Source organism: Desmodus rotundus, chromosome 5 (assembly GCF_022682495.2).
Source record: "Desmodus rotundus isolate HL8 chromosome 5, HLdesRot8A.1, whole genome shotgun sequence".
In the NCBI taxonomy this organism is placed as follows: domain Eukaryota; kingdom Metazoa; phylum Chordata; class Mammalia; order Chiroptera; family Phyllostomidae; genus Desmodus; species Desmodus rotundus.
In genome coordinates, this window is record NC_071391.1 from 55,146,661 (window position 1) to 55,171,285 (window position 24,625).

Sequence of the window (24,625 nt, forward strand, 5' to 3'; positions counted from 1 at the left end):
CCTTACGAACAAGCCAATGAGAAGAGCTGTCTTTTCCACCGTATCTCCGAGCCTGAGGTGTTGCGAAAGCACGGGTAGGGGCGCGGAGGAGACGCTGCCCGGACGTTCTGCGGTGCAGCCGGAGGAGGGGGTTTGTGACGTTACCGGGAGAGCCAATCACGTCGGTTTTCGTCCAACGGCCCCGCCCTTTTACCGCACATTTCCCCTCCCCTCGCTCATTTCGCACGACGCAGCGGTTGGGAACACAGACATTTTCGGAGCTGGAGCCGCCAGTGCCGGCGCCATTTTGTGTTTGGAGAAAGCGGCCTCTGTGGCGACTGGAAGTGGACGGAGATCACCCGTGAGAGGGCGGCGTTTCATACCCGAGGTCCCCTTTGTGTCGTCCCCTAATCCCCCCTCCGCGGTCAGCATGTGGTGAAGCCGGAGCCGCGAGAGACCCGGGGAGAGGAAGAGGAGTCGGAAGGGAGGCGGGGTAACGAGAGCGGCTTCAGCTTCAGCTGCGGCGGATCTCGGAGGGGGGCCGCGGCGCAATGTCAGAGCAGACGCCGGCCGAGGCCGGTACTGCGGGGGCCCGGGAGGACGCCTGTCGGGATTATCAGTCATCACTCGAAGACCTGACCTTCAATAGCAAACCGCACATCAATATGCTGACCATTCTAGCCGAGGAGAACCTGCCCTTCGCCAAGGAGATCGTCTCTCTCATCGAGGCCCAAACCGCCAAGGTTTTTATACACCCCGCAGCCTCCTATTCTTCTAATACTCCCTGATTTTAGTATCAGCCTCATCCCAGGTCTCGCTTCTATCCGAAGGGGGACAGAGTTCTTCCTCTCCAACCCTCCCCCCCAACTCTGGCTCGGTCTTTGGTCCAGGCTTCGAGCGTGGGCCTCTCTCGGGGGGAGGGAGTGGGGAGGATAAAGGGTGGAGTCCCACTTCCGCTTACCAACTCCCTATTTAGGCCACCGCATTGTACGTCCCGACACACGCATTGAATAGAGCCCTTCGGGGAGGGGGGAGACTTAAAGGCAGTTTGTGTTGTGGGGAACTAAGAGTTAAAGCCATTTTAAGCCCCTGGGAAGGTGGGGAGTGGTTCTTCTCCCACTTCCCCCCAGTATTCTTTTGGGTAATTGCTCTGGGGGTTGGAAGGAGGTGAAGGGGGACCTGGGAGCGAGCTGTTGGTGGGTGGGAATAGGGAATTGGCCCCGAGTGGAGCAGCCGCTTGTTAGGAGCCCAACATGGCGCCTGAAAAGCACATGATGCAGAAGGGAAGAGAGAAGAATCCATTCCCTGCCAGCCAGGCAGCTGCTCACACCCGTCAGCCCCATTTTGGGGTGGGGGCGGCTAGCTACAACTTTTATTCTCCTATCGGAGTGCTTTATTTGTCCCCCAAAATGGGAAACTGGGGTTGAGGGTGGGGTATGGGTGGGGGGAGGAGATCTTATCCAACCTGTAGGTGGAGAACTGGCCCATTGGGTAACAAGTACTTGCAGTTTTTTTGAAAAGTTCAGTCCCTCCTCTTCTCTTTTTTTTTCCCTCCCTTCCCTGGTAGTGAAGACGTGCTTTTCTTCACCCCTTGACAGAAGTGGTCCTCTGCCACCCTGTATTTCCCTGTAGTCCTCCTCTTATGTGGATTCATGTGGGAGTGATATGTCACTTAAGTTACTGTTAACTTGGTTATCATAATGAATTTTAATAGCTTCCCAGCACTACGTTTTCAGTTATTTTTCAAGCTTGTACTTACGGTCTAGTTTTTTCTAGTTGTTAGTGATTGAAATTATCAGGATGAGCCTCCTTTTAGCAGAGTGAACCCCTTTTAAAAGGCCACTTTAACAACAACCACCAATATATTGTTTAGAGGCGGTTTCTGTCTAGTGTAAAACTGAGTGGTCTGACTAATAAATGGTTTTGAAATGTGTGACTGGTATTATAAAATTTGTGAATAAAACATATAAAATATGTATTTGTCTTTTTTTATTTACCTTTGTAAGGTGTAGAATCTGCTTCCAAGACTTATTTTTATCTACGTGGTTGTGTGTTTTAAAAAAAGTCTTTAAGTGACTTGGGTTCATTCTTTAGGTTCCATCCACTCTTGGGTAAATCCGTTCACAAGATACACGGTTTCAGGTGGTCCTTTCATACCTTAATTTAAAGAGGACAAAAAGTTTTTTTTTTTAAGGGCCCAACAAATTTGTCGTGCTCAGTCTGACAGCTAAAATACAAGCCTTCATTCTCCTTTTCCTGTGAATGTCTGAAACAGCTATTGCTCTTTTTTTTAAAGTATGAGATTTAAAAAGGAAGCATTCCTCATACGCAACATATTTTTTATCGATACCACAAACATGTTGTACATGAAAACTTAGTTTTGCCTCGTTGAAGGCTTAACTTGACATTGAATGCCTTTAAAAAAAAAAAAACGAAACCACTTATGGTTTAAAAAAATAACATTGATTTTTAAAATCTAAAAAAGTAATTACCTAGTTTTGGGGGGTGGGGATTACTAATATTCCACAGAGCCTAATGTTTAGCAGCTCAGATTGTCACTCAGAAGTTTTTTTGGCTGGGTTTTAATGGATCCAGAAGATCTTCGAGAAGTGAAAAGTAAATGCTGAATATAGTGATCACATTAAAACTTTGTTTGTGTATGGATACACAGTGGTGAAAATAGATGGACTATTTGCTGATAAAAGACAGCTGAAATTTTTTTGGCACACGTTTCCTGGTTATTTTTGTAAAGCCAGATTGAGGAAAAGATGTAAAAGTCACTTTGGGGAAATACCTTAATCAGGGTTGGGGGTGAGGGTGTGGGGGGAGGGGTTTTCTGTCATTTAGTAGCAAACTGGCTTGGTTTTGTGTTTCTGGAGGTGAATGTTTGTGTCCTTATTCTCTAGCCTCTCAGCATTACTAAACTTTAAGGATTCACACCTAAATTGACTACATGAGGCAGTAGTTGGGAAAAAATGTTACATATAGGATTCACTTGTGCAATAAAAAATTAGCATACTGAACAGATTTTGGCTTTACAGAAAGCCTGTTATTTTCATAAATACCACAATGACTGAAATGGTGTAAAACATGACATGGTAAGAAAGACACAGCAACAAAGCATTTGACATGTTGATTCTTAATTTACCCACATGCCTTGGCCTTGTGAAACCCTTTTATTAGTAGTGTAAAAAATTTTAATACAACGTTTTTCAAAAGTTTCCTTAGCCAACTTTGGTTGTAGTAAAGGTTATCTGAAACGAGCACTCTTCTACACACTTGTATGGGCAATTGGTTTTGTGAAATGATGGACTTGTGTACTGCAGAACTGTGAGCCTACCCTAGCTACAGGTAGCTATGGGTGTTGTTCAGAGTTAAGACTCCTTCCTATACACATGGGGTGGGTAAATGGGGGTGATTTTTTTTTATTTTTTAATCATGGTTGCTCCAGTGGAGTTGGATTTAACACTTAGTGTATGTGGTGTGTCTTAATGCTGCTCAGCAAGTCTGTGAACCTGCTGGTGCTTTCTGGAAACTTGCTGTGCCTTCTGAAAGCCAGTGATGGGTAGGCATTGCAGTTGAACTGGGGCAACATTTGTTTGCTTTGGAAAGGGCCACCTGTATCCGCATCACCACACTGGCTCTGCACAAATTTAGAACCTCTGGTTTGTGCATGTCAGAGGAAAAATAATTCGACGGAGAGTCCATGCTGTGAAGAAAATCTTCAGGACAAATCCTGCCTTCCAGAGTCAAGTTCAACCTGATTTACATGACTCAGCGGCTGCTCCATCCAGTTTTTCTTGTATCAGTAACAACTTGCACCTTCCTGCAAGTTTAAAGGTGTTTTTTTGCCATTAACTTCATGTGTGAAGTATACTTAACTTCTTTGTACATTGGATTATAGATAAGTAATCCTAATGATTTTACAGGTAACAAAGCTTCATAGATTTCAACATATAAAATAAGCTTATGGAAATTAGGGTTTCTGCCAGAAGTCTGAAAGCTTCATTGAGTCTAGGTACACCATTCTAAGTTAATGTGGATCACAAAGTATACTTGGATTGCAGAAAATAGCCCCCCTTATTTTTGGTCACTTAAAATGGGTCTTTACCATATGAACCTGAAACTCCATTGAGCATTAAATGAGCTTACTAGAGATTAAGATTTTTCTTAATGGTGATTTTGAGCTTATTTTGTACGCTCAACTAAAGATCACTGTAAGAGATGAGTGAACACAAATGTTTCATAAATGTTAATATTTAAAGTTACCAACAAAAAGAGGTCTGTATTATAGGTTTAAAAACACTTTTAATTAAAAGTACTTTTTCGGTGGCAATTCGTTATACTAAACTTCTCAGTTTCTTTTTATTCAGGCTCCTTCCTCAGAGAAGCTTCCTGTTATGTACCTTATGGATTCTATCGTGAAAAACGTTGGACGAGAGTATCTCACTGCCTTTACTAAAAATCTAGTTGCAACATTTATTTGTGTGTTTGAAAAGGTATATATTGCATTTAAAAACATTTGAATTTTTAAAAAATGTGTTCCTGATTAAATAAATACTTGCCTTTGTGTTGGGTTTTCTTGGGTGGTAAAATGTTTTATTCTCTTGGACATTAATCAAGTACCATGCTAAAGGTAGTGTTTTATGTTAGATATTTAACGCAGATTCTAGGGGTTTTACATTACCCATTTAAGACTGGACTGCTTTTAGGTGAGCAAAAAGATCTGAAACTATCAAGAGTATTTCAAATTCCATTGTTTACATTCTTGGTGTTAGGTAGGGTGTTGGCTCTTCCTACCTGGAAAAGAAGTATAATCCACCAGTGTCTCTTGACCTGTGATTGATGCCTGAAATTTATGTGATTTTTTCTTTTTTTCTGGAAATGTTTCCTCGTTACTTTGTTCAAGTATGTTTTATATGAATGTTCTAGGCATATGTGAATAGTGGACTCATTATTTGCCTTAGATTATATTGGAAATACTTTTTATTCCCTTAGTGTTATTTGTTTCTATAGCCAGAGGTGGAACATTCCTTTGATAACATTGTATATGGTAGTTTGGTAAATACAGGCATTATGTTGAGGAGGACCAGAGACTTGCCGAAGTAAGTCAGGCTTTATCTTTCACGCTTAGTAAAAGGGCATTTATAAGATACTAAGGTTTAGAGATTGCTTCCTAATACAAAAAATTGGTAGTTCTTATATTTTAGATGTACTCGTGTTTAAAGAAAACCTATAGTTGTTAGACTTGGAGAATTTGGATTATTTTGAAAGGACTCTTCAGTATCAGATTTTACTTGTTTGTTAGAACAGAAAGTGTAGTTGTTGCTTGAATAGTTTTTTTTTTCTTTAAGTTCCTAGAGAAAAGAAATACTGCTAAGTAAGTATATGCAGAAGAAATTTGGAAAACTGCATTTCAGATTGTGTTAAGGAGATTGTTAATAGTGTAACCTTTGCTAAATACTTCTTACCTGAGCCTGTAGCCTTAAGGAGAGGTTCACTTTGCCTTATAGAAGTTGGAGAGCTAAACCAACCTCTTGGTTTCTGTTTTAGTATGTTCAAATTCATTTTGGTGTTTGGTAGAATACCTTTACTGAATCTAACTAGGCCTTAACACTATAGTTGATGAAAATGACCTTGTAGTAAATACAATTGTTAAAGATATAGGTATAGTCAGGGCTTTATAACCCTAAAGTTAAATACCTAAGTTTTTCCTTTAAATACCTCAGTTTTCCTAAGTACTAGGTTTCTCTGATAGCTAATTTTTAAAACATTGTTAAATACCCACCATAAGCATGAGTAGTTATATAAAACTAAAGCTAGTCAGTGGATGAGATTTTGAATTTTAATAATTAAGGTGCTGTCCACACCACAAATATCTTGTTCTTAGGGATCAACCGTATTGTATTGGAGAAGACTGATTAGTGAGATAGTTTTGTCATAATTTTAACTTTGTACTACTGTGTAAATAAATTTAAGCCTTCCTCAGGTAAATTGTTTTCTAGTTTTATGTTTTTGTGTAGAGTAAGAATAACATTAGGAATACTATATCAACCCTAAAATTTGGAAACATTGCGTACTATTTTTTCAATGGGTCTCTCCTGTTTGGTGACAAGCAAGTTCAAGAAAGTCCACTAGTAATTTGTTCATTTGTCTGACATAGCCCTGTCTGCATTCTGGCCAGAAGGTACTTTGAGGTTTTTTTTGAAGCACGTGAGCATCTGCGGTCTGTATCTTCTTTGTCTCAGTGACCTCAGCAAACTTCTTGTAGAATTGCACTCTTGAAAGTGTGAAGACTTGCCTAGTGGTTTGCTTTCATGAAGACTAGATGATGACTTTAAGTTTTCTAATTGTTTTTTTGAGGGAGAAATTTATTTCAAATTTGCAAACCAAATATATCTTAAGTTTTTACTGTTGCATATATTCATGAATGAGCAGTGTGAATGCTATATGTGAAGTACAACAGGGATTGATGTAGCTTTATATTTAATATTTAAAATATTCTATAGTAACTTAACAAGCCATAGAACTGTTCTGTTGTTTTAGGTGGATGAAAATACTAGAAAAAGTTTATTTAAGTTACGTTCCACATGGGATGAAATATTCCCATTGAAGAAACTTTATGCCCTGGATGTCAGAGTCAATTCATTAGATCCTGCTTGGCCTATTAAACCTCTACCCCCCAATGTGAATACATCTAGCATCCATGTGAATCCTAAATTTTTAAATAAATCGGTAAGTTTTACGTAAATGGTATATAACTAATTCTTCTAACTGTCAAGTTTTGACTTTTCTAAAATTTCTTGCCAGAAAGAAATAATCAAGAATATCCTGTGCTGAAACAGTTTAAATTTTTTTTCCCTTCAGGTTCACAGTGCATTTAAAAATATATTCTTGTTAGGTGTTAACATAGTATGTTTATTTTGATTTTAAATTCCTGAACAGTTTTCTGTGTTTTAAACATGATTGGCTGTTTAAAATTATAAAAGGTATTTATTAAGAGATAAGCTGGTAATTTTGTTTCCTCTTAGCTTCCTTTTTAGTTGTGATAATATAGTTTTTTAAATAATAATTTTCTCTTATAGCCTGAAGAGCCTTCAACACCTGGCACAGTGGTCAGTTCCCCTAGCATCTCCACTCCTCCAATTGTACCTGATATACAAAAGAATCTTACCCAAGAACAACTAATAAGGCAACAGTTACTGGCAAAGCAAAAACAGTTGTTAGAACTTCAGCAGAAAAAGCTGGAGCTTGAACTAGAGCAAGCTAAAGCACAACTGGTAAGTAGAGGACATTTTCACTTCAAATATTTTAAACATGTTTTCTGACAAGTAATTATTTTGTATTTGAATTTTATTAGCATACTACTTTTATTAATAGTGTGTTTTCCCACTTATATTTCACAAATTAAGGTTAATTTGTTAGAGGAAATTTTCATATCCTTATAAAACTCACTTGAATATAAACTGTACACTATTTTCTTTCAAGTACTTTATTTTTAAAAAAATTTTATTTATTGACTTTAGAAAGAAAGATAGAGGAAGGGGGAGAGAGAGAGAAACATCGATTTGTTGTTCCACTTATTTATGCATTCATTGCTTGATTCTTGTATGTGCCCTGAACTGGGCTTGGTGTATTGGGATGATGCTCTAACCAACTGAAGTGCCCAGCCAGGGTCCTCAAATACTTTTTATTGGATTGACATCTTAGTTTTGTTAACAATTATATCACGTGGATTTAATATCAGACCAATGTGGTAGGTATGTTGTGGTGAATATTTTTACAGTTTTGAATTTTTTATGAGCTTATGCTTCATGAGCAGAAATCAGGTTCCTAGAAGCTATCAAAGAAAAGCCATCATAAAATTAAGGAGTCCAGGAAGACTACATGTTTATATGTTCCAATGACCTTATGCTAAGTTATTTTACTTGGCACTTATTTTGAGAGCGGGGAATTTTATAAGTTTATTATCAGTGCCACTTTTGGAGGAACTGAATTTTACAACAAAATTTAGCTGGGATAATTGACTCTTGTGAATCTGGAGTGCAGTGATTTATTTAGCAGTTTCTTAGCATCAGTCTGGCTCAGAATCCTCAATAATTGGGAAGTGGATATTTTCTCCAGTCTACCCACAGATTACACTATAAAACCTCAAAGTAAAGTACTAGTAAGAAGTAAGAGGCCATGTAAGTATATGAATTTTCTCTTTTCACTTTAATCTCTACTTAAACATTAGAAGTATCCAGTGTAAAAACAGTATTGAATAAATGGGTGTATTGAATAAGCATATTCTTTAGGTTCCAACTTTCTGATAATCTGCATGTTTTACAGTATTAACATGAACATGTACTCTGTATTTCAGGCAGTTTCTCTTAGTGTTCAGCAGGAGACATCCAACTTAGGTCCTGGATCTGCACCATCCAAACTGCATGTTTCACAAATTCCTCCTATGGCAGTTAAAACTCCCCATCAGGTTCCTATGCAACCTGAGAAAAGCCGTCCAGGTCCATCCTTACAAATTCAGGATTTGAAAGGAACAAACCGGGATCCCCGTCTTAATAGGATGAGTCAACATTCTTCTCATGGAAAAGATCAAAGTCATAGAAAAGAATTCCTGATGAACCCATTAAACCAATCTGATATTAAGACAAGTAAAACTATACCCTCTGAAAAACTAAATTCATCCAAACAAGAAAAAAGTAAATCAGGTGAAAAAACCAAGAAAGAACTCGACCAATTAGATTCTAAATCTAAATCTAAATCTAAATCACCATCACCTTTGAAAAACAAATTATCCCATACAAAAGACTTGAAAAATCAAGAATCTGAATGCCCACGGGTGTCTGATATGAGTAAGAGAGATCCAAGATTAAAAAAACACCTTCAGGATAAGACTGATAGCAAAGATGATGATACAAAAGAGAAGAGAAAAACTACAGAAAAAAAGGATAAAGATGAGCATATGAAATCATCTGAACACAGACTGGTTGGAAGTAGAAATAAAATTGTTAATGGCATTGTACAAAAACAGGATACAATAACAGATGAATCGGAAAAACAGGGAACAAAACCAGGGAGATCAAGTACTAGAAAGCGATCGAGATCGCGATCACCCAAGTCTCGGTCACCAATTATACATTCTCCTAAGAGAAGAGACAGACGGTCACCCAAACGAAGGCAAAGGAGTATGTCTCCAACCTTGACACCCAAACCTGGAAAGATTCGCCAATCGGGGTGTAAGCAGTCACATATGGAAGAATTTATGCCACCTTCCAGGGAAGAAAGAAATGCTAAGAGAAGTACTAAACAGGATGTTCGAGATCCAAGACGAATGAAAAAGACTGAGGAGGACCGACCACAAGAAACTGCAAATCAGCACTCTACAAAATCAGGCTCTGAACCAAAAGAGAATGTAGAAAATTGGCCAAGTTCCAAGTCTACCAAAAGATGGAAATCTGGTTGGGAAGAAAATAAAAGGTAGGATGTTCACATTTTTTAATCAAGTAGAATAACATGTACATTTTAAAATACAGTGCTAACTTAAAAATTGGATAATGTTCACTGGGTGCTAAAATTGGTGTTTTATTTTTACATTTAACTCTTAAACCCCTATTAGAGGTTAAATACCATTATTATTCCTATTTTACAGATAAGGAAAGTGAAGTTTAGAAAGGTTAATCTACCAAAGGCTACACATCTAGGACATGGAAGAATTAGAATTTATATCTAATTTTCCTGACTTCAGATCTTGTGCTCTTAATCATTTAATTAACTTTTATGATGACTTATATTCACTCTAATCAGATCCTTTGAAAAGGATTCTTAAGTATGGTTCTGAGTATTAGGAAAAGTTTATGAAGTAACATAACTGCTTTTATGGTTTTCAGCATACAACAGGGTGATGAACATAGTAAATCTCCTCATCTAAGACATAGGGAAAGCTGGTCAAGCACTAAAGGAATCTTGTCACCTCGAGCCCCAAAGCAGCAGCATCGATTAAGTGTAGATGCCAATCTTCAGATTCCTAAAGAGTTAACTCTCGCAAGCAAAAGAGAATTACTTCAAAAGGTAGTCATCATGATCCCATGTAATCATTATTTTCTGTCTTAAGTATTTTTGTAAGTACTATTTATATTTAAAATACTTGGTTTCCTTTTATTACCCCATGCAGACGAGTGAACGTTTAGCATCTGGTGAAATTACACAGGATGAGTTCCTTCTTGTTGTGCATCAAATTCGACAGCTATTTCAGTATCAAGAAGGTAAACATAGATGCAATGTACGCGATAGTCCTACAGAAGAAAATAAAGGTGGATTAAAAAAGAAACCTCTCTTATCTGATGCTGAATTAACCTACTATGAACATAAAGCAAAACTGAAAAGGACACAGGTTCAGCATTCATTTCCAAGACTTGATCTCTTAGATCCTGATATTTTTGACTACCCTTTGACTGATGCCTTGTTGTCTGGAATAGAATGTGAGCCATCCAAAAGTAAACATGCAAGTAGGAATAGTGGAGCACAGTTTGACAGAAAAGAACAATTTAGTGAAAGAGCAAGACGTCTTTCTCCTATATCTGGGAGTCGTACTTATGCTGAGAATCTTTCACCCCATGAGGGCCGGAGAAGACATGACGAGCAAGTCTCTGCTAAAGGTAGAAAGTTAAATCAGATTATGCCTATTGAATCACACAGCAGTGAAGGGAAAAATAAACAAGCTAAGTGGGGATGGATTTTTGTGACTGTTCAGACTACCTTTTTCTGTTTTGATTTGTTTTATTCCCTCACAGAGAAGGGAAAGAGAGCTAATACTTAAAAAAACAATTCTGTGTCAGGTACTTTACTAGGTTCTTTATATGTGTAATCTTAATTTAATCCTCACAACCCAATGACCCATATATTACCCTGTTTTATAGATAGGAAATAAGACCAGAGAGGTTAAATAACTCGGTCTCAAAATCAAATAATTAGTAAATTGACAGAATGGGGATTTTTTTTACCCAGGTGTGTCTGACTCTGGAGGGCATCCTTTTACCTGTTGCTTGGTGCTTTTTTTCCTCCCCTCTTAAGTGAGATAGTTACGGATATTTTTGGATAAACGTTTACATGAATATAGGAAGACTTTAAGATAATTTTATATAAATTCAGATTCAGGGAAAATAATTTTTTTTTCTTTTTAAAAGGTGTACGAGAAGAGCAGAGATCACCATTCAATGATCGTTTTCCACTTAAGCGACCTAGATATGACGATTCAGATAAACCATTTGTAGATAGCCCAGCATCACGATTTGCCGGCCTTGATACAAATCAGCGACTTACAGCTTTAGCTGAAGACAGACCATTGTTTGATGGACCTAGTAGGCCATCAGTAACCAGAGATGGTCCAACCAAGATGATTTTTGAAGGACCTAATAAATTAAGCCCTAGAATTGATGGACCTCCTACACCAGGTTCTCTTCGGTTTGATGGGTCACCTGGACAGATGGGGGGAGGTGGCCCTTTGAGATTTGAAGGACCACAAAGTCAGCTAGGAGGCGGGTGTCCTTTGAGATTTGAAGGTCCTCCAGGACCAGTAGGGACACCTTTGCGGTTTGAGGGGCCAATTGGTCAAGCAGGTGGAGGTGGTTTTCGGTTTGAAGGTTCCCCTGGTCTGAGGTTTGAGGGATCTGCAGGTAGTCTAAGATTTGAAGGACCAGGGGGCCAGCCTGTGGGTGGTCTCAGGTTTGAGGGACACCGGGGTCAACCTGTGGGTGGTCTCAGGTTTGAGGGACCTCATGGTCAGCCTGTGGGTGGACTTAGATTTGATAATCCCCGAGGTCAGCCTATAGGTGGACTTAGATTTGAGGGGGGTCATGGTCCATCAGGACCTGCAATTAGGTTTGATGGACCTCATGGTCAGCCAGCAGGTGGGATCAGATTTGAGGGTCCTTTGCTACAGCAGGGAGTTGGGATGAGGTTTGATGGCCCCCATGGTCAGTCAGTAGCTGGTCTGAGGTTTGAAGGACAACATAATCAACTTGGTGGGAACCTTAGGTTTGAGGGTCCACATGGTCAGCCAGGAGTTGGGATCAGGTTTGAGGGACCTTTAGTCCAACAAGGAGGTGGAATGAGGTTTGAGGGTCCTGTGCCAGGAGGTGGCCTGAGAATTGAAGGGCCTCTGGGTCAAGGTGGTCCAAGATTTGATGGTTGTCATGCTTTAAGGTTTGATGGGCAGCCAGGTCAGCCATCACTCTTACCAAGATTTGATGGATTACATGGTCAACCAGGTCCTAGATTTGAAAGGACTGGTCAGCCAGGCCCACAGAGATTTGATGGACCACCTGGACAGCAGGTTCAACCAAGATTTGATGGTGTGCCTCAAAGATTTGATGGTCCACAACACCAGCAAGCATCAAGGTTTGATATTCCCCTTGGTCTTCAAGGCGCACGATTTGACAATCATCCTTCACAAAGGCTTGAATCAGTTTCTTTCAGCCAGACTGGTCCATATAACGATCCACCTGGCAATGCTTTTAATGCCCCGTCCCAAGGACTGCAGTTCCAAAGACATGAACAAATATTTGATTCACCTCAAGGACCAAATTTTAATGGACCACATGGCCCTGGAAACCAGAGTTTCTCCAATCCCCTTAACAGAGCTTCTGGACACTATTTTGATGAAAAAAATCTTCAGAGTTCTCAATTTGGAAATTTTGGCAATTTACCTGCTCCAATAACCGTAGGAAATATTCAGGGATCTCAACAGGTAAGTCTTGCAGTTACTGCAAAATTATGTTTTGTGGAGATAACCATTTTTAATGTTTCTAGAGTTTGAGGAAGGTTTTCAGGAGATAGTTTATTCTAAAGATTAGAATATTTTTAATGTATTTCAAAACCCCACAGACTAGGGAAGTGGGAAGAAAGTCTTGGGGCTGAAATTTGCAATTTCAATCCAGAATTGATTTTCACTCTTTAAGTATCTAGAAGATATTTCTCCCCCACCCCGTCTCCCCTCTCTCTCTCTCTCACACACACTTTTTTTTAGTAGACTTTTATTTTTTAGAGGAGCTTCAGGTTCACAGTAAAATTCTGCCGTGAGGTACAGGTATTTGCTATATATCTCTTGCCCTCACATGTGGATCCTCCCCATTACGGCTTTTTGTTTGTTTTAGGCTTTAAAGCTGGTGAAGTATTACACAGTTGTGAGGTTGTTCTCTAGATCTCTATTACATTGTAGAACTGTGAACTCGAATAAGCTTTAAAGTAACCATAGAGCTTATTTTTTTAGACTGGTTTTTTAGAATGTCTTTAGTCTTAAGAAGAAAATAAAGTTGTCCACGCTTTTATAGTCTGATTCTTTTTTTTCTCTTTCTTTTTGCCAACTTTTTAGTCATTCCAGTCAAATAGAATTATTTGACATTAATATCAACATAGCAAACCTGTGGCATGCCTCCCAAATGTATTCATTTTATCACCTAAACGTGTAGTCATCTCTTGGTATTCTTTTGCCCTTGTTCCGCATATATCTTAAAATGAATTTTGAAATAATTTTAAAGCAATGTGCTTACAATTTGTGATTAATTCAGTTGGTATTTATTTAATGACTACTTCTGCTTGCCTGCTAGCAAAATTCTCCTGGGCTAAATTTAGTTTTTTTCCAGTTGCTGACACTTTTCTGAGTAGGACAGTATCATTTTGTGCTAGGACAGTATCATTTTGTTAACATTGTATGGAAGAAAATGTAAAACAAGTAGGATTTTTAAGAGCACCTTATAAGCATTACTGATAGAAAGTAGTCTTCTGTTGATATCAAATAGTTTGAAATAATAATCGTCCTCCCTAGTTAGATTTACTCTATTGTATATTCTTAAAGGAAATGATACTGTTATTCACAATACTCTAGAATGGGACTTGACTTAGTTTTGCTTCCTACATTATACAGAATTGGTGGGGTTTTTATTATGTATGCATACCACTGAAAGTTCACATGGATACTGAACAAGGTTTATGAATGGCTATTTGTTTACATACCAGCAACATACAGAAGTCTTAGCTCACTCTGGAGTATAAGTACCGTATTTGTATGCCTATACAGTACTTTTTTCATGACTATTTTACTTTTCAACATTCCCTCGATGTCTTTTACAATCTACTTTGTAACCCAAAGTATAATGGCCAAGCAAGATGATCACAAAGGAGTTCAGATTGCTAATTAAAACAAGCTTTTGACACAGGTCATATCTCTGGATGTCAGTTCCCCTATTTATAAGAGAAAGCACCAGCAAGGTAAAGTGATTTGTGTAAAGTTACACAGGTAGTTGGTGGCTATCTTGTGTTTGCATGTGATGTCTTAAAGTGATACCTTAAATTTTTCAAAGAGGCTTCACATCCATTCTCAGTTCTTTATAATTCTATAAAACAGACTCAGGAGGGCATTATTGTTCATTTTTGTAGAAAGGCTAGAATTGAATGGACCAGTCAGGTTATACTTGTAAATTTTTATTATCATAGAAACCAGGCCTTATGATATCTGTGACTATTTTTATGTGATTAGGATGTTAAAAGTTTTACTTAAAATATGGAAAGGATGTTCTTAAAACTAAGGTTTCTCTTAAAGGTTCTGACTGGTGTTGCTCAGCCAGTACCGTTTGGCCAAGGACAACAATTTTTACCAGTTCATCCACAAAATCTTGGAGCATTTGTTCAGAATCCTTCAGGTATGTACTTTCTGAACTTTGTGTTTTTCAAAAGACGATTATTGTGTTTTTCAATAGCCACCTTATCGATTTTAAAAAATGACAGTGTTGAGAGGGCATATGTGATTTCGAGAAATTTAATCTGGCTGGACTGTTTTGTTTTCTTTCTGGGTTTACATTGTTGATGTGTGTTCACATTGATTCCATTTACAACTAGAGATGGTTAATCAGGATTAGCAATCCATTAAAAATAAGAGGAATGAAACCTATTTGGTGCAAGCTGGGAAGTGGGATAGTGTAATACTTGTGCTGAAATGAAAGAAATGACAGACCTCAGAAACCTCAATTATTTGATATTTTAAGTTTTTGTTTTGTGTGTATATGTGTGATAATCCAATAACCATTAAGTAAATACTGGGTACATTGCCTTATAAAGTTGATCCATTCATATGTTTTTTATGGGGAATCAAATAATAATAATATCCAACATGTTAAAAGAGTAGAAAAAACTTCTGTGATTCCCTAGCTAGCTCCCCTGATAAGCACCTTTGTTACTATGTGGTGAAGTGTAACAATATTGTTATGATTACAATAACAATATTGGATGCAAGGGCTTTAAAAATGAATTTTAGTTTTAATATGTGAAAAACAGGAAGTGTAAATTATGGTGGTTTATAAAATAACTGCAAAGTTAATGTATTGAAAACTAGCGCACCAAGTCATAGTGATACTTGCTTTATTTTTGAATCTTCAGAAACATACTCTAGTATGGCAGTATTCAGTTTCCAAGTTTAGGGAGTTGTCTAAAACTTCTGACGTAGCTAGGAAAGTCTTAGCCAAGTTCTAGTTTACGCATTAGATCTTAGGCTGTGTCATCATAAGAAATTTATTCAATTAATTTGAAAGCTTTTTGTTTTTAATTTCTAGGTTGACCATTAGGATTAATTAGTTTTGTTTTTTTTTGTTTTTTTTTTAAGATTTTATTTATTTTTAGACAGGGGAAGGAAGAGAGGAAGAGAGGGAGAGAAACATCAATGTGTGGTTGCTTCTTGTGTGCCCCCCACTGAGGGCCTGGCCCACAACCCTTTGGTTCGCAGGCCAGTGCTCAATCCACCGAGCTACACTAGCCAGGGCAGATTAATTAATATTTTTAATGTGTGGTGTTCTTTTTTTTTTTTTTTTTTGGTGTCATTGTAATGAAAGGGAAGGAAAAAATTTGGAATCTAAAAGTTATAAGACCATGTTTAGAATCTCTACTCTGCTATTTCATGGATGGGCAGGATATAAGCAAATATCCTCTCTGGGATTCAGTTTTTTCCTCTGTAGACAGAATATGATGAAAATTATTTGCCTAGAAAACTTTTTATGACAATCAAATGAGATTGTATATGCAAAACTACTTTGTAACTTGTAAAGTGCTATATTAATGTACTTTTTTTTGGAGTGCACATATTCTTGTTAAGTAGAGAATTTCATGTATTGCGTTTGGTGTGCAACTTTTTTAAACAAATAGTGTACATAATGCCAGACGCCTCAGTGCATTGTAATTATTAATTCACTTAGTTCTCATGACAACCTTAGATAGGAACAATTACTATTATTACCCTTTTAGAGGTGAATGGCTGGTTACCACTCTGAGACATATAGATAGCTAATTCTAATGAAATGTAAATGTTAAACTAGTGTGTGAAATGCTATTGTTACTGACTATCAGGGTTGACTTATTCATTCATACATGTATTCAGACATTTCATTTCAGCAGACATTAATTAAGCCTACTGTGTCTAAGCATTGTGCTAAGTGTGAAGAGTATACAGTGGTTAGGAGCAGGGATTATGTATATTGTGGATGCTAATTGAATTTCTTCTCACAAAGAGGAATTTTTAGTAGTTCATAACTTTTTCTAGAGGTGTAGTGAGATGCATGATAGTGACATACAAATACATTAAAATATTTTTATAGTTGAGTGAAAGGATCATAATTAGATCAGTACTTAACAAAATATGTAATTGGATTGATTCCTCATCAGTGAGCTTAAGGAGAACATCGTTACCCTTTAATCATTTATTTAAATTTCTGAAGCTTTAATAACCTCACACCTGTTTAACAAGAGCCTGACCTGCTTTGCAAGGGTAATAACTCAGCAAAGGGCAGAGGCCAGGTATACTCTGAGCCACATGGCTTATCTTCCTGCATTAGTTTCCCTGGGTAGTCATGGCAGGGGGGGAAGTATTTCCACTTAGGCTCTGGGTATTTTTCCCCCCCCCAGTATGGTTAGAAGATGAGGATTAGAAAATTAGATAGTTGGAAATAGAGGTGGTGTGTTGCATTGCATAGAAGGGAGTATGAGTATAAAGTTATCAGTATTTTTAGTATATTTGTCCTAGAATATATTGAGGTAAATCTATTTGTCCTAGAATATATTGAGATAAAAAGTTTATTTTAGGAGCTTTTGAGATAATTTATAGTCATTCTTAAAAAGAATGTAAAATTTATTGTTTGATAGGCATCTTGAAGAAAACTTTAAAAATGCTTAGTATAATTTATACCTTTAAGTTCTAGTTTCATTTGAAAAGTGTTTTTTCCTTTAAAGGAGCCCTTCCTAAGGCATACCCTGATAATCATCTCAGTCAGGTGGATGTAAATGAATTATTTTCAAAACTGCTTAAAACAGGAATTCTCAAATTGTCCCAGCCCGATTCAGCTACAACACGTAAGTATTTTTTCCTTACTTCATCTACACAAAGCTCCATTAAGTTAGGAAGGTATATGGTATGATATAATGTTAAGTTAAGTTATGATAAAAGTTCTTTCTTACAATAATTGAGTTCTTATATATACTTTTTATTTTTTGAAAATCTAATAGAATTGGTTTATAATAATTCTAAGTTTTCTAAGGTGGAATTATTTTTGTAGTGGACATTGTTTTAATTGACTAACTTTCCTGATGCAGATAATGTGCAGACTTTTTACTAGTTATCCTATATTAGTTTTTAAAAATAATTTGAATATTGATGAACTGAAATTTTGTGAAATTGACTTTTAAAGACCTAATATTATTTATCAAAATAAAGAATTGTATTAGGTTTCTTGGCCAGTAAATAAATAATAAGATTACAAACACTGAATAGACAAGATGGGCTTCTCTATTGCTTATAACACTGTAGTATTCCTCTATAAATAATAAAGGGAGACTGGTATCGAGAAATTAGTTTATGTTTTTTTCAATTGAAGAAGTAAATGAAGTTGCTGCTCAGCCTTCCACTGAAGAGGAGGAAGATCAAAATGAAGATCAAGATGTTCCAGATCTTACCAATTTTACAATTGAAGAATTGAAACAGTATGTAATCTAATTTTCTTCCTAATTTTCTAAGATAAAAAGGACAGTGACTTTACTAACAGCAGACAGTATTATTAGTGCTGTTAATTTTACCCCTCTAAATTTTTTAAAAATTTAGGGAGCCTGTTTTTTTTTTTTTTTTTTTTTAATGTTGTAAACTACACATAACATAAAGTTCAGGAAGCCTGTTTAAACTTCTTTTAAAATATATCTGCTGCACAAATATTTAGGCCTGAAGGCTATCCCAAATGTCTGTTTTTTTCATATCTGTGCTTGGAACAACAAATATAGGGAGTTTAAATATTAGATATTGATGATCACTCATTTTCCTTTTCATTTTCACCTTCCCTTAATCCTCATTATTTTTTCTTCATTGATATTCTTACATTTTTGTGATAAAGAAAATTAGATTTTTGAATCTAGCATTTCAGAAATTTTTTTAGAAATCTATTTCTACTTTATAAGTAATGCATGTTCATTGTGGACAATAGAAAGTACAAATGAAATCAAGAAAATAAAATTACCTACATTTCCCACTTTATTGATAACAGTGTTAACCTTTGTTCCATATCTTTTCATAAATTTTTATTGCCTATATTACTTATAAAAAACATCTAAAGCTACTTTATGGATTCATTGTGTCTTTATGAGTACTTGATTTAAAAATAGAATAGTTAAATGTTTTTCACTCTTTTAAAATCAATACTTTTAAAGTAACACTTTCACATACTTAAATATTTATAATGAAAGGCTTATAATAAAGGCTTGCTCATAATAAATAATAAAAGATGGCATCCCTTTTTCCTAGTACTACTCTTCACCCAGAGGCAATCATTTTTTTTAACACTTTTTTCCTATGGTTCCTAGCATTTACTTTTGAATTTTTAAAAGATAATACATGGTGGTGGGAAAGAGGTTTACAATTGTCAGTACATGAAACGCCAAGAGTTTATTCTTGTATTATTATTTGTTAGTTACAGTACTATTTTCCATATGAACAACTGTAAACCTGGTTTTGTCTAACCTTGTATTTTTCTGATATATCACATTTCTTGATTTATTGTATTTAGAAATCTTGACTGTTTTTTAAAGATTTTATTTATTTATTTTTAGAGAGAGGGGAAGGAAGGGGGAAAGTGAGAGAGAGAAACATCAATGTGTGGTTGCCTTTCAAGCACCCCTTACTAGGGATCTGGCCCTCAACCCAGGCATGTGCCCTGACTGGGAATCGAACTGGCGACCCTTTGGTTTGCAGGCCAGCACTCAATCCACTGAGCCACACCAGTCAGGGCAAAATCTTAACTTTTTGAATATGAAGATTTAGCTATCTCCTTTACTGTTTTGTCAGCTTTCTCCCATATAGTTATATAACCATTTTTTCATTAAATCATTCAATATTAATGTGATAACTCTAAATATTTTATTTGCTGGTATACAAAGTACTAGTGTACTGTCCTTTGCATTATTTTACTATTTAAAAAATTGTTTAGAGTTTCTAACTGCCCTGATGGTGGATTTCCGTGGTCTTTATATAATTTATTTCCATATGGGGAGCCCAGAATTTAAAAAAATGATTTGCTGACCCATTTCTCATTAGTCTTCTAATTTTTATTTTTAGCAATCCATGCAATTATTTCTTCTATACCTCTTTTCAGTATTCTTTAGATCAGGGTGGAGCAGTTGAGTTATTGACAACTTCAAAGATCTGGAGAGGTGAAATCTGATTATTCTGCCATATCCACCTGCTGTGTCCACCTTGATAACTGTTGCTTTATTAGTTAGTTCATGGTCATTCTGTTTTTAGCCAAAAGGAAATAAGTAACTGGGCCAGGTCTGTTAATAATAGGATAGACTGCATGTGCCAAAATTTACCAAAGTTAAGGAAAAGGAGGGTCACTAATATACATTAGAAAACAATATTGATGTTTGGGTATTATCAGCCAGCTCTTGGCTGAAATATTATTTCATCACATAATAACGGCTTCACCATTATTAAAATACAGGAAACTGAAATATTTGTAACTGCCTTTTTTTAAAGTCCTTTAAGCCAAGTTATCAAAACTAAAGATGATTTCTCTTTTTCAAAATAGACGTTATGATAGTGTTATAAATCGACTGTACACTGGTATTCAGTGTTACTCTTGTGGAATGAGATTTACAACATCACAGACAGATGTATATGCAGATCACTTGGACTGGCATTATCGGCAAAATAGAACTGAAAAAGACGTTAGCAGAAAAGTCACTCACAGACGTTGGTACTATAGTTTAACAGTAAGTAATTCATATGTCTCTGAATTGTCTTTTACTCTTTAAATTTTGTCATTGTAAAAGTATGTTTAAATAATTGTTGAGATCTAACTTCTGAAGTTTTTAAATATTTGACTCCTAGTTTATAGGAGGTTTTTTAAATAAAAAATTAGAAAGTATGTATTTGCTTTTTGTTGACTTTAGATTTCTTATAGGCCTAAAATTCCAAGTTGCTATGACTGATTTTTTAAAAAATATTATACTATAGTTTATCGTGTTTAAATTAGTAGTTGTAACTGTAGAGGTAATGGAAACTTAATCTTAACATCTTAATTGTAATTAGTTGCCTTATATTGTCTATTCGTTATGGGCCTCAAAGAGAAGGCATAATTATGAGTAATATTAAAGTATATTGTAGAAGACTGTACCCTTACCTTTAAATAACATTACGTTGAAGATACTCAGTAAAAGTTTAGGAACAATGAAAATATTCTTAAATCAACTCCTTTTAAGGACTGGATAGAATTTGAGGAAATAGCTGATCTGGAAGAACGAGCAAAGAGCCAGTTTTTTGAAAAGGTGCATGAAGAAGTTGTGCTCAAAACTCAGGAAGCTGCTAAGGAAAAGGAATTCCAGAGTGTGCCTGCAGGGCCAGCTGGAGCAGTTGAGGTAAGAGAAGAATGCTAAATATTCTACCTCTGGTCATGTCGCTTATTTTAAGTAAATGATCATAAACATACCATTTTATTTACATCCCTCTTTCACTGATTTTAAGATTTCTTCACTTGATCTTAGCCAGAAGGCCAAAAAGCAAATTTTTTTTTTTTTTTTAAAGATTTCTTGTAAGCTTTACTTACCAGTTGTACTCTATGATCTGGCTTTGGGTTTTATAACCACTGTAGTTATTATATCAGTGAACAGCAGCAGTGCAATGTACCTCTTTTTGCATGGAAGGATGCAAAATTCTTAGAACTTATTTTGCATCAGTATTACATAGGGAACATTGTTTAAACTTTCCAAAAACTCAAGTTCCTTCCTCCATTTCATGTTTATATTTTTTACTTAATGTGTCCTATTAGTAAATTTCATTTTATATGATTCTATTTTAGAGTTGTGAAATCTGTCAAGAACAATTTGAACAATACTGGGATGAAGAAGAGGAGGAATGGCATTTAAAAAATGCTATTAGAGTAGATGGAAAGGTAATTTTCAGTTTTTTATAAGAAGTTTTAAGATTTGTTTGCTTTTGTTTTTTGTAGGGGTAGCTCACCACTTTGACAGAAATGCTTTAGGTTTTAATACAAAAGGTATTTTGTGTTTGAGTTGGAAGGGATCCTAGCAATCATCTGGTTCTGTACTCATTTTATGTAAGAGGTTGCATAACTAGTTAATGATAAATACAGGACTAGGTCTTATGAATTTACTCTCTCTGCCTAGCCAGTTTTGATTCTAAATTTCTATTTCATCATCAAAACTGTTAATGTCTTCAAACCTACCATGTTATCTACTTAAGTATAGCAAGCTAAGTTTAAAGAGAAATCAGGATGAAAAATTTTGTATCCATATTTGTGACCAAATGGTTTTTGTTTCCTTTTCAAAGATAGTTATCTTCTGGTTTAATTTAGAAAAGAAAATCTTACTAGAATAGCCATTAGAAATGAATATACATGTGAATACCTATTTTTTTTTTTTGCTTCAGATTTATCATCCATCATGTTATGAAGATTATCAAAATGTAAGTTCTTTTTGGTTACTGTTTTTATTTACATTAATAAATTTTATTTTTTGCATCAGTAATAGTTATTTTGAGATAATTGAGCCGATTTTGTGTTTTGATACAGCATTTAGGTTGCTTTATTAAATATTGGTGCTAGATATAATCTGATGTAAATTTTGAAATTTCTGCGTTATTCCTTGCATTCCATTCACTTCAATACTGATGTCTTTTACTAGAGCACTAGTTAGTCATAGAGAAATGTGAGGGAAACTGAAAGAAGAGAAGGATCATGATGGGAATAGGTTTCTAGAGTTGTGGGTAGCATTTACGGCTTTTTTTCTTACATACTTCACTCAGCCATGAAATATAGGAATAATTTTTAAATGATCACACACATGAAATCTGAAAAAGGTATCATTCTATTTCTCTTAGAAATTCAAATTTTTTTTTTGTAGATTGCCCAGTTTTTAAAAACCAAACAGTGGAACACATTGCCTTTCAAAGAATATTTGTTCCACGGGTTCAAGAGGCAGTTTGGTAGATAGATGTAGGTCATCAAAAGACTAGACTTTGTAGGATGTTTTGAGGGTTGTGGAGCTTTTAGAAATCCTCTTGAGTGTTTAAAATTAGGAGTCACAAAAATCTCAGGATTTGTAAGGGTTACCATCTGTGTGGGGTTAACTACTAGAAGCACATCTAATCTGCCTCTTTTGGCCTTTTAATGGTTGCTGCTTTGCTTAGCTCATTGCTTAGTACATGTTACGTGCTTAATAGTCTGCCTTTATAGCATGTTTTGTAGGGAAGCAAGCATGTTTGTTTCTTTGTCCATGTAAGGGTCTTACAGAACTGTCATTTAATGTGATAGATACATTTGAGCTTTAATCAGTACATAATAGGACTTTTCATTTTGTAGACATCTTCATTTGATTGTACACCATCTCCCAGCAAGACACCAGTTGAAAACCCTTTGAACATTATGTTGAACATTGTCAAAAATGAATTGCAGGAACCCTCTGAAAGTCCCAAAGTTAAGGAAGAACAGATCGATACCCCACCAGCTTGTACAGAGGAAAGCATAGCAACACCCACTGAAATTAAAAAAGAAAATGATACAGTTGAGTCAGTTTAAAATAAAATGAGAAAGGTATGTTTTTCTTTTTTAAAAAAGCTGCTGTTGGATCTAGAAGGTGAAGAATTTATGTATATATAGTCATATCTATATAAATTGTGTAGCTGAGGCAGGGCCTTCAGCTATCATTTGGTTAATAAATACATTTTAGTATTTGCATTTCCTACTGCCTGCACAGTTTCAGGTGCTTGTTGTGTGAAAGTTCTGTAGATGTGTGCAAATTTAACAAAATGAAATTGTATGTGTAAAAATGTACGATTTTCACTTGTGAAACTGTAAATTATAAATAAAAAATATTTTTGCTATCCATGGAGTGTAATATTTATGCACACCATCAAATACAGTGTTTCTGTACTTTTTACTGGGTGAAAATGGAATTAAACAGCAACCTCAAAATAAATTTTTTCCTAGTAGCTCCCATGATTAAGGAGGCAAAGTCTTAAGTTAGTTTTATTCTTCAAAAGGGGGTTGTGAGAGAGCACTGCAGGACTTTTCTCAAATAGAAAAGCCAGATTTGAAATATTTTAAAAAACAAAATAGGACATATTTGCATATATATATCTATCTCCAGCTTTAGAGAACCAACCAGATGTCCATTTCTGAAGAATATCTAATGAAGCAACTTTTATTCTTTAACTTGGACATTGATGCCATGAAACAATTAACAAATATGTTTAAGTACTAAAGGTGATTTTTTTAAATGACACTTCAAATCTGTCATAATTTAATGCAGTGAACATACTTCTATTTTAAGTTGCAGGGGGATCTGTAAGACTGTTCATTTGAGACATGGCTAACTTTTATCATTTGTTGGTTTTGACTGAACTAGATGAATACCATGTTAATATCTCATACATGTAATAAATAGGATGAAGAAACTTTGTTTGTGTCTCTTTATTTCTTGAATGGCTTCAGATTGTGACTTCTTTCAACTTTAAAACATGAAGTGACACTTAACGAGCCAGACACTCAGGTGTGCAGCATTATTTTTTCTGCCATCTTTCGGAGGAGCTAGGCATATATAACCGTGAAAATTATAGTTTGTTGAGTACTATGTGGTAGGCATTGACAAACATTTTACATATATTTTCTCTGGTACTAAAAAACAATCCTACATTGTAGATGGTGCAATTTAGAAAGTTGTAGAACTAGAATATGAACCTGACTTAAGTTTCCACAATTTAAAAAAGTACCCTAAGATAAACAGTAGGATAGAAATAGGCACACCGATCTATCTACCTGGAGATGGCTAAGTTTTGGGAGATAACTAGGACTGGAGTCCACATTCGTAGGAAGGGTATCTAATGGAGAATGAACAGCAAATGTAAACAATTATGTTTTCAAAAATTTTTCTACGGTTAAAACCCAGTAACTTGGATAGATTATGTACCCTTGGTCATGTTAAGGAGTTTGTATTAACACTGATGACCATGGCAGCCACTAGAAATTTTAAACAAGTAATATCCTATCTGCATCTTGGCTTTTTAAATTTTTTAATAGAATCAAATAAAATTTCAAAAGAGATTTTCAAGTGC

At 35.8% G+C, this 24,625-nt stretch overlaps 1 protein-coding gene across 2 annotated transcripts; it reads left to right on the forward strand.

The window, feature by feature from the left end:
- The first annotated feature begins 205 nt into the window (after positions 1–205).
- Positions 206–23,972, forward strand: PCF11 (PCF11 cleavage and polyadenylation factor subunit). Of its 2 annotated transcripts, none has more exons than XM_024572549.4 (16): positions 206–722; positions 4,353–4,478; positions 6,526–6,714; positions 7,065–7,259; positions 8,342–9,456; positions 9,867–10,047; positions 10,151–10,634; positions 11,163–12,724; positions 14,576–14,675; positions 17,248–17,367; positions 17,889–17,994; positions 20,085–20,268; positions 20,758–20,913; positions 21,354–21,446; positions 21,944–21,979; positions 22,875–23,972. In XM_024572549.4, the coding sequence occupies exons 1-16, from the start codon at positions 531–533 to the stop codon at positions 23,088–23,090; spliced, it is 5,055 nt and encodes a 1,684-aa protein (XP_024428317.2). In that variant the 5' UTR covers positions 206–530; the 3' UTR covers positions 23,091–23,972. The 2 variants fall into 2 exon arrangements, with proteins under 2 accessions (XP_024428317.2, XP_024428319.2); XM_024572551.4 differs by having other exon boundaries at positions 10,151–10,241.
- The last annotated feature ends 653 nt before the right edge of the window (positions 23,973–24,625 follow it).

Bases quoted from the DNA above. Each gene is read 5' to 3' on its own strand.
- PCF11 (XM_024572549.4), top strand. From the start codon at position 531: ATGTCAGAGCAGACGCCGGCCGAGGCCGGTACTGCGGGGGCCCGGGAG. The intron at 21,447-21,943 runs GTAATTTTCAGT...TTTTTGCTTCAG, and splicing joins CTATTAGAGTAGATGGAAAG to ATTTATCATCCATCATGTTA. The intron at 21,980-22,874 runs GTAAGTTCTTTT...TTCATTTTGTAG, and splicing joins GTTATGAAGATTATCAAAAT to ACATCTTCATTTGATTGTAC.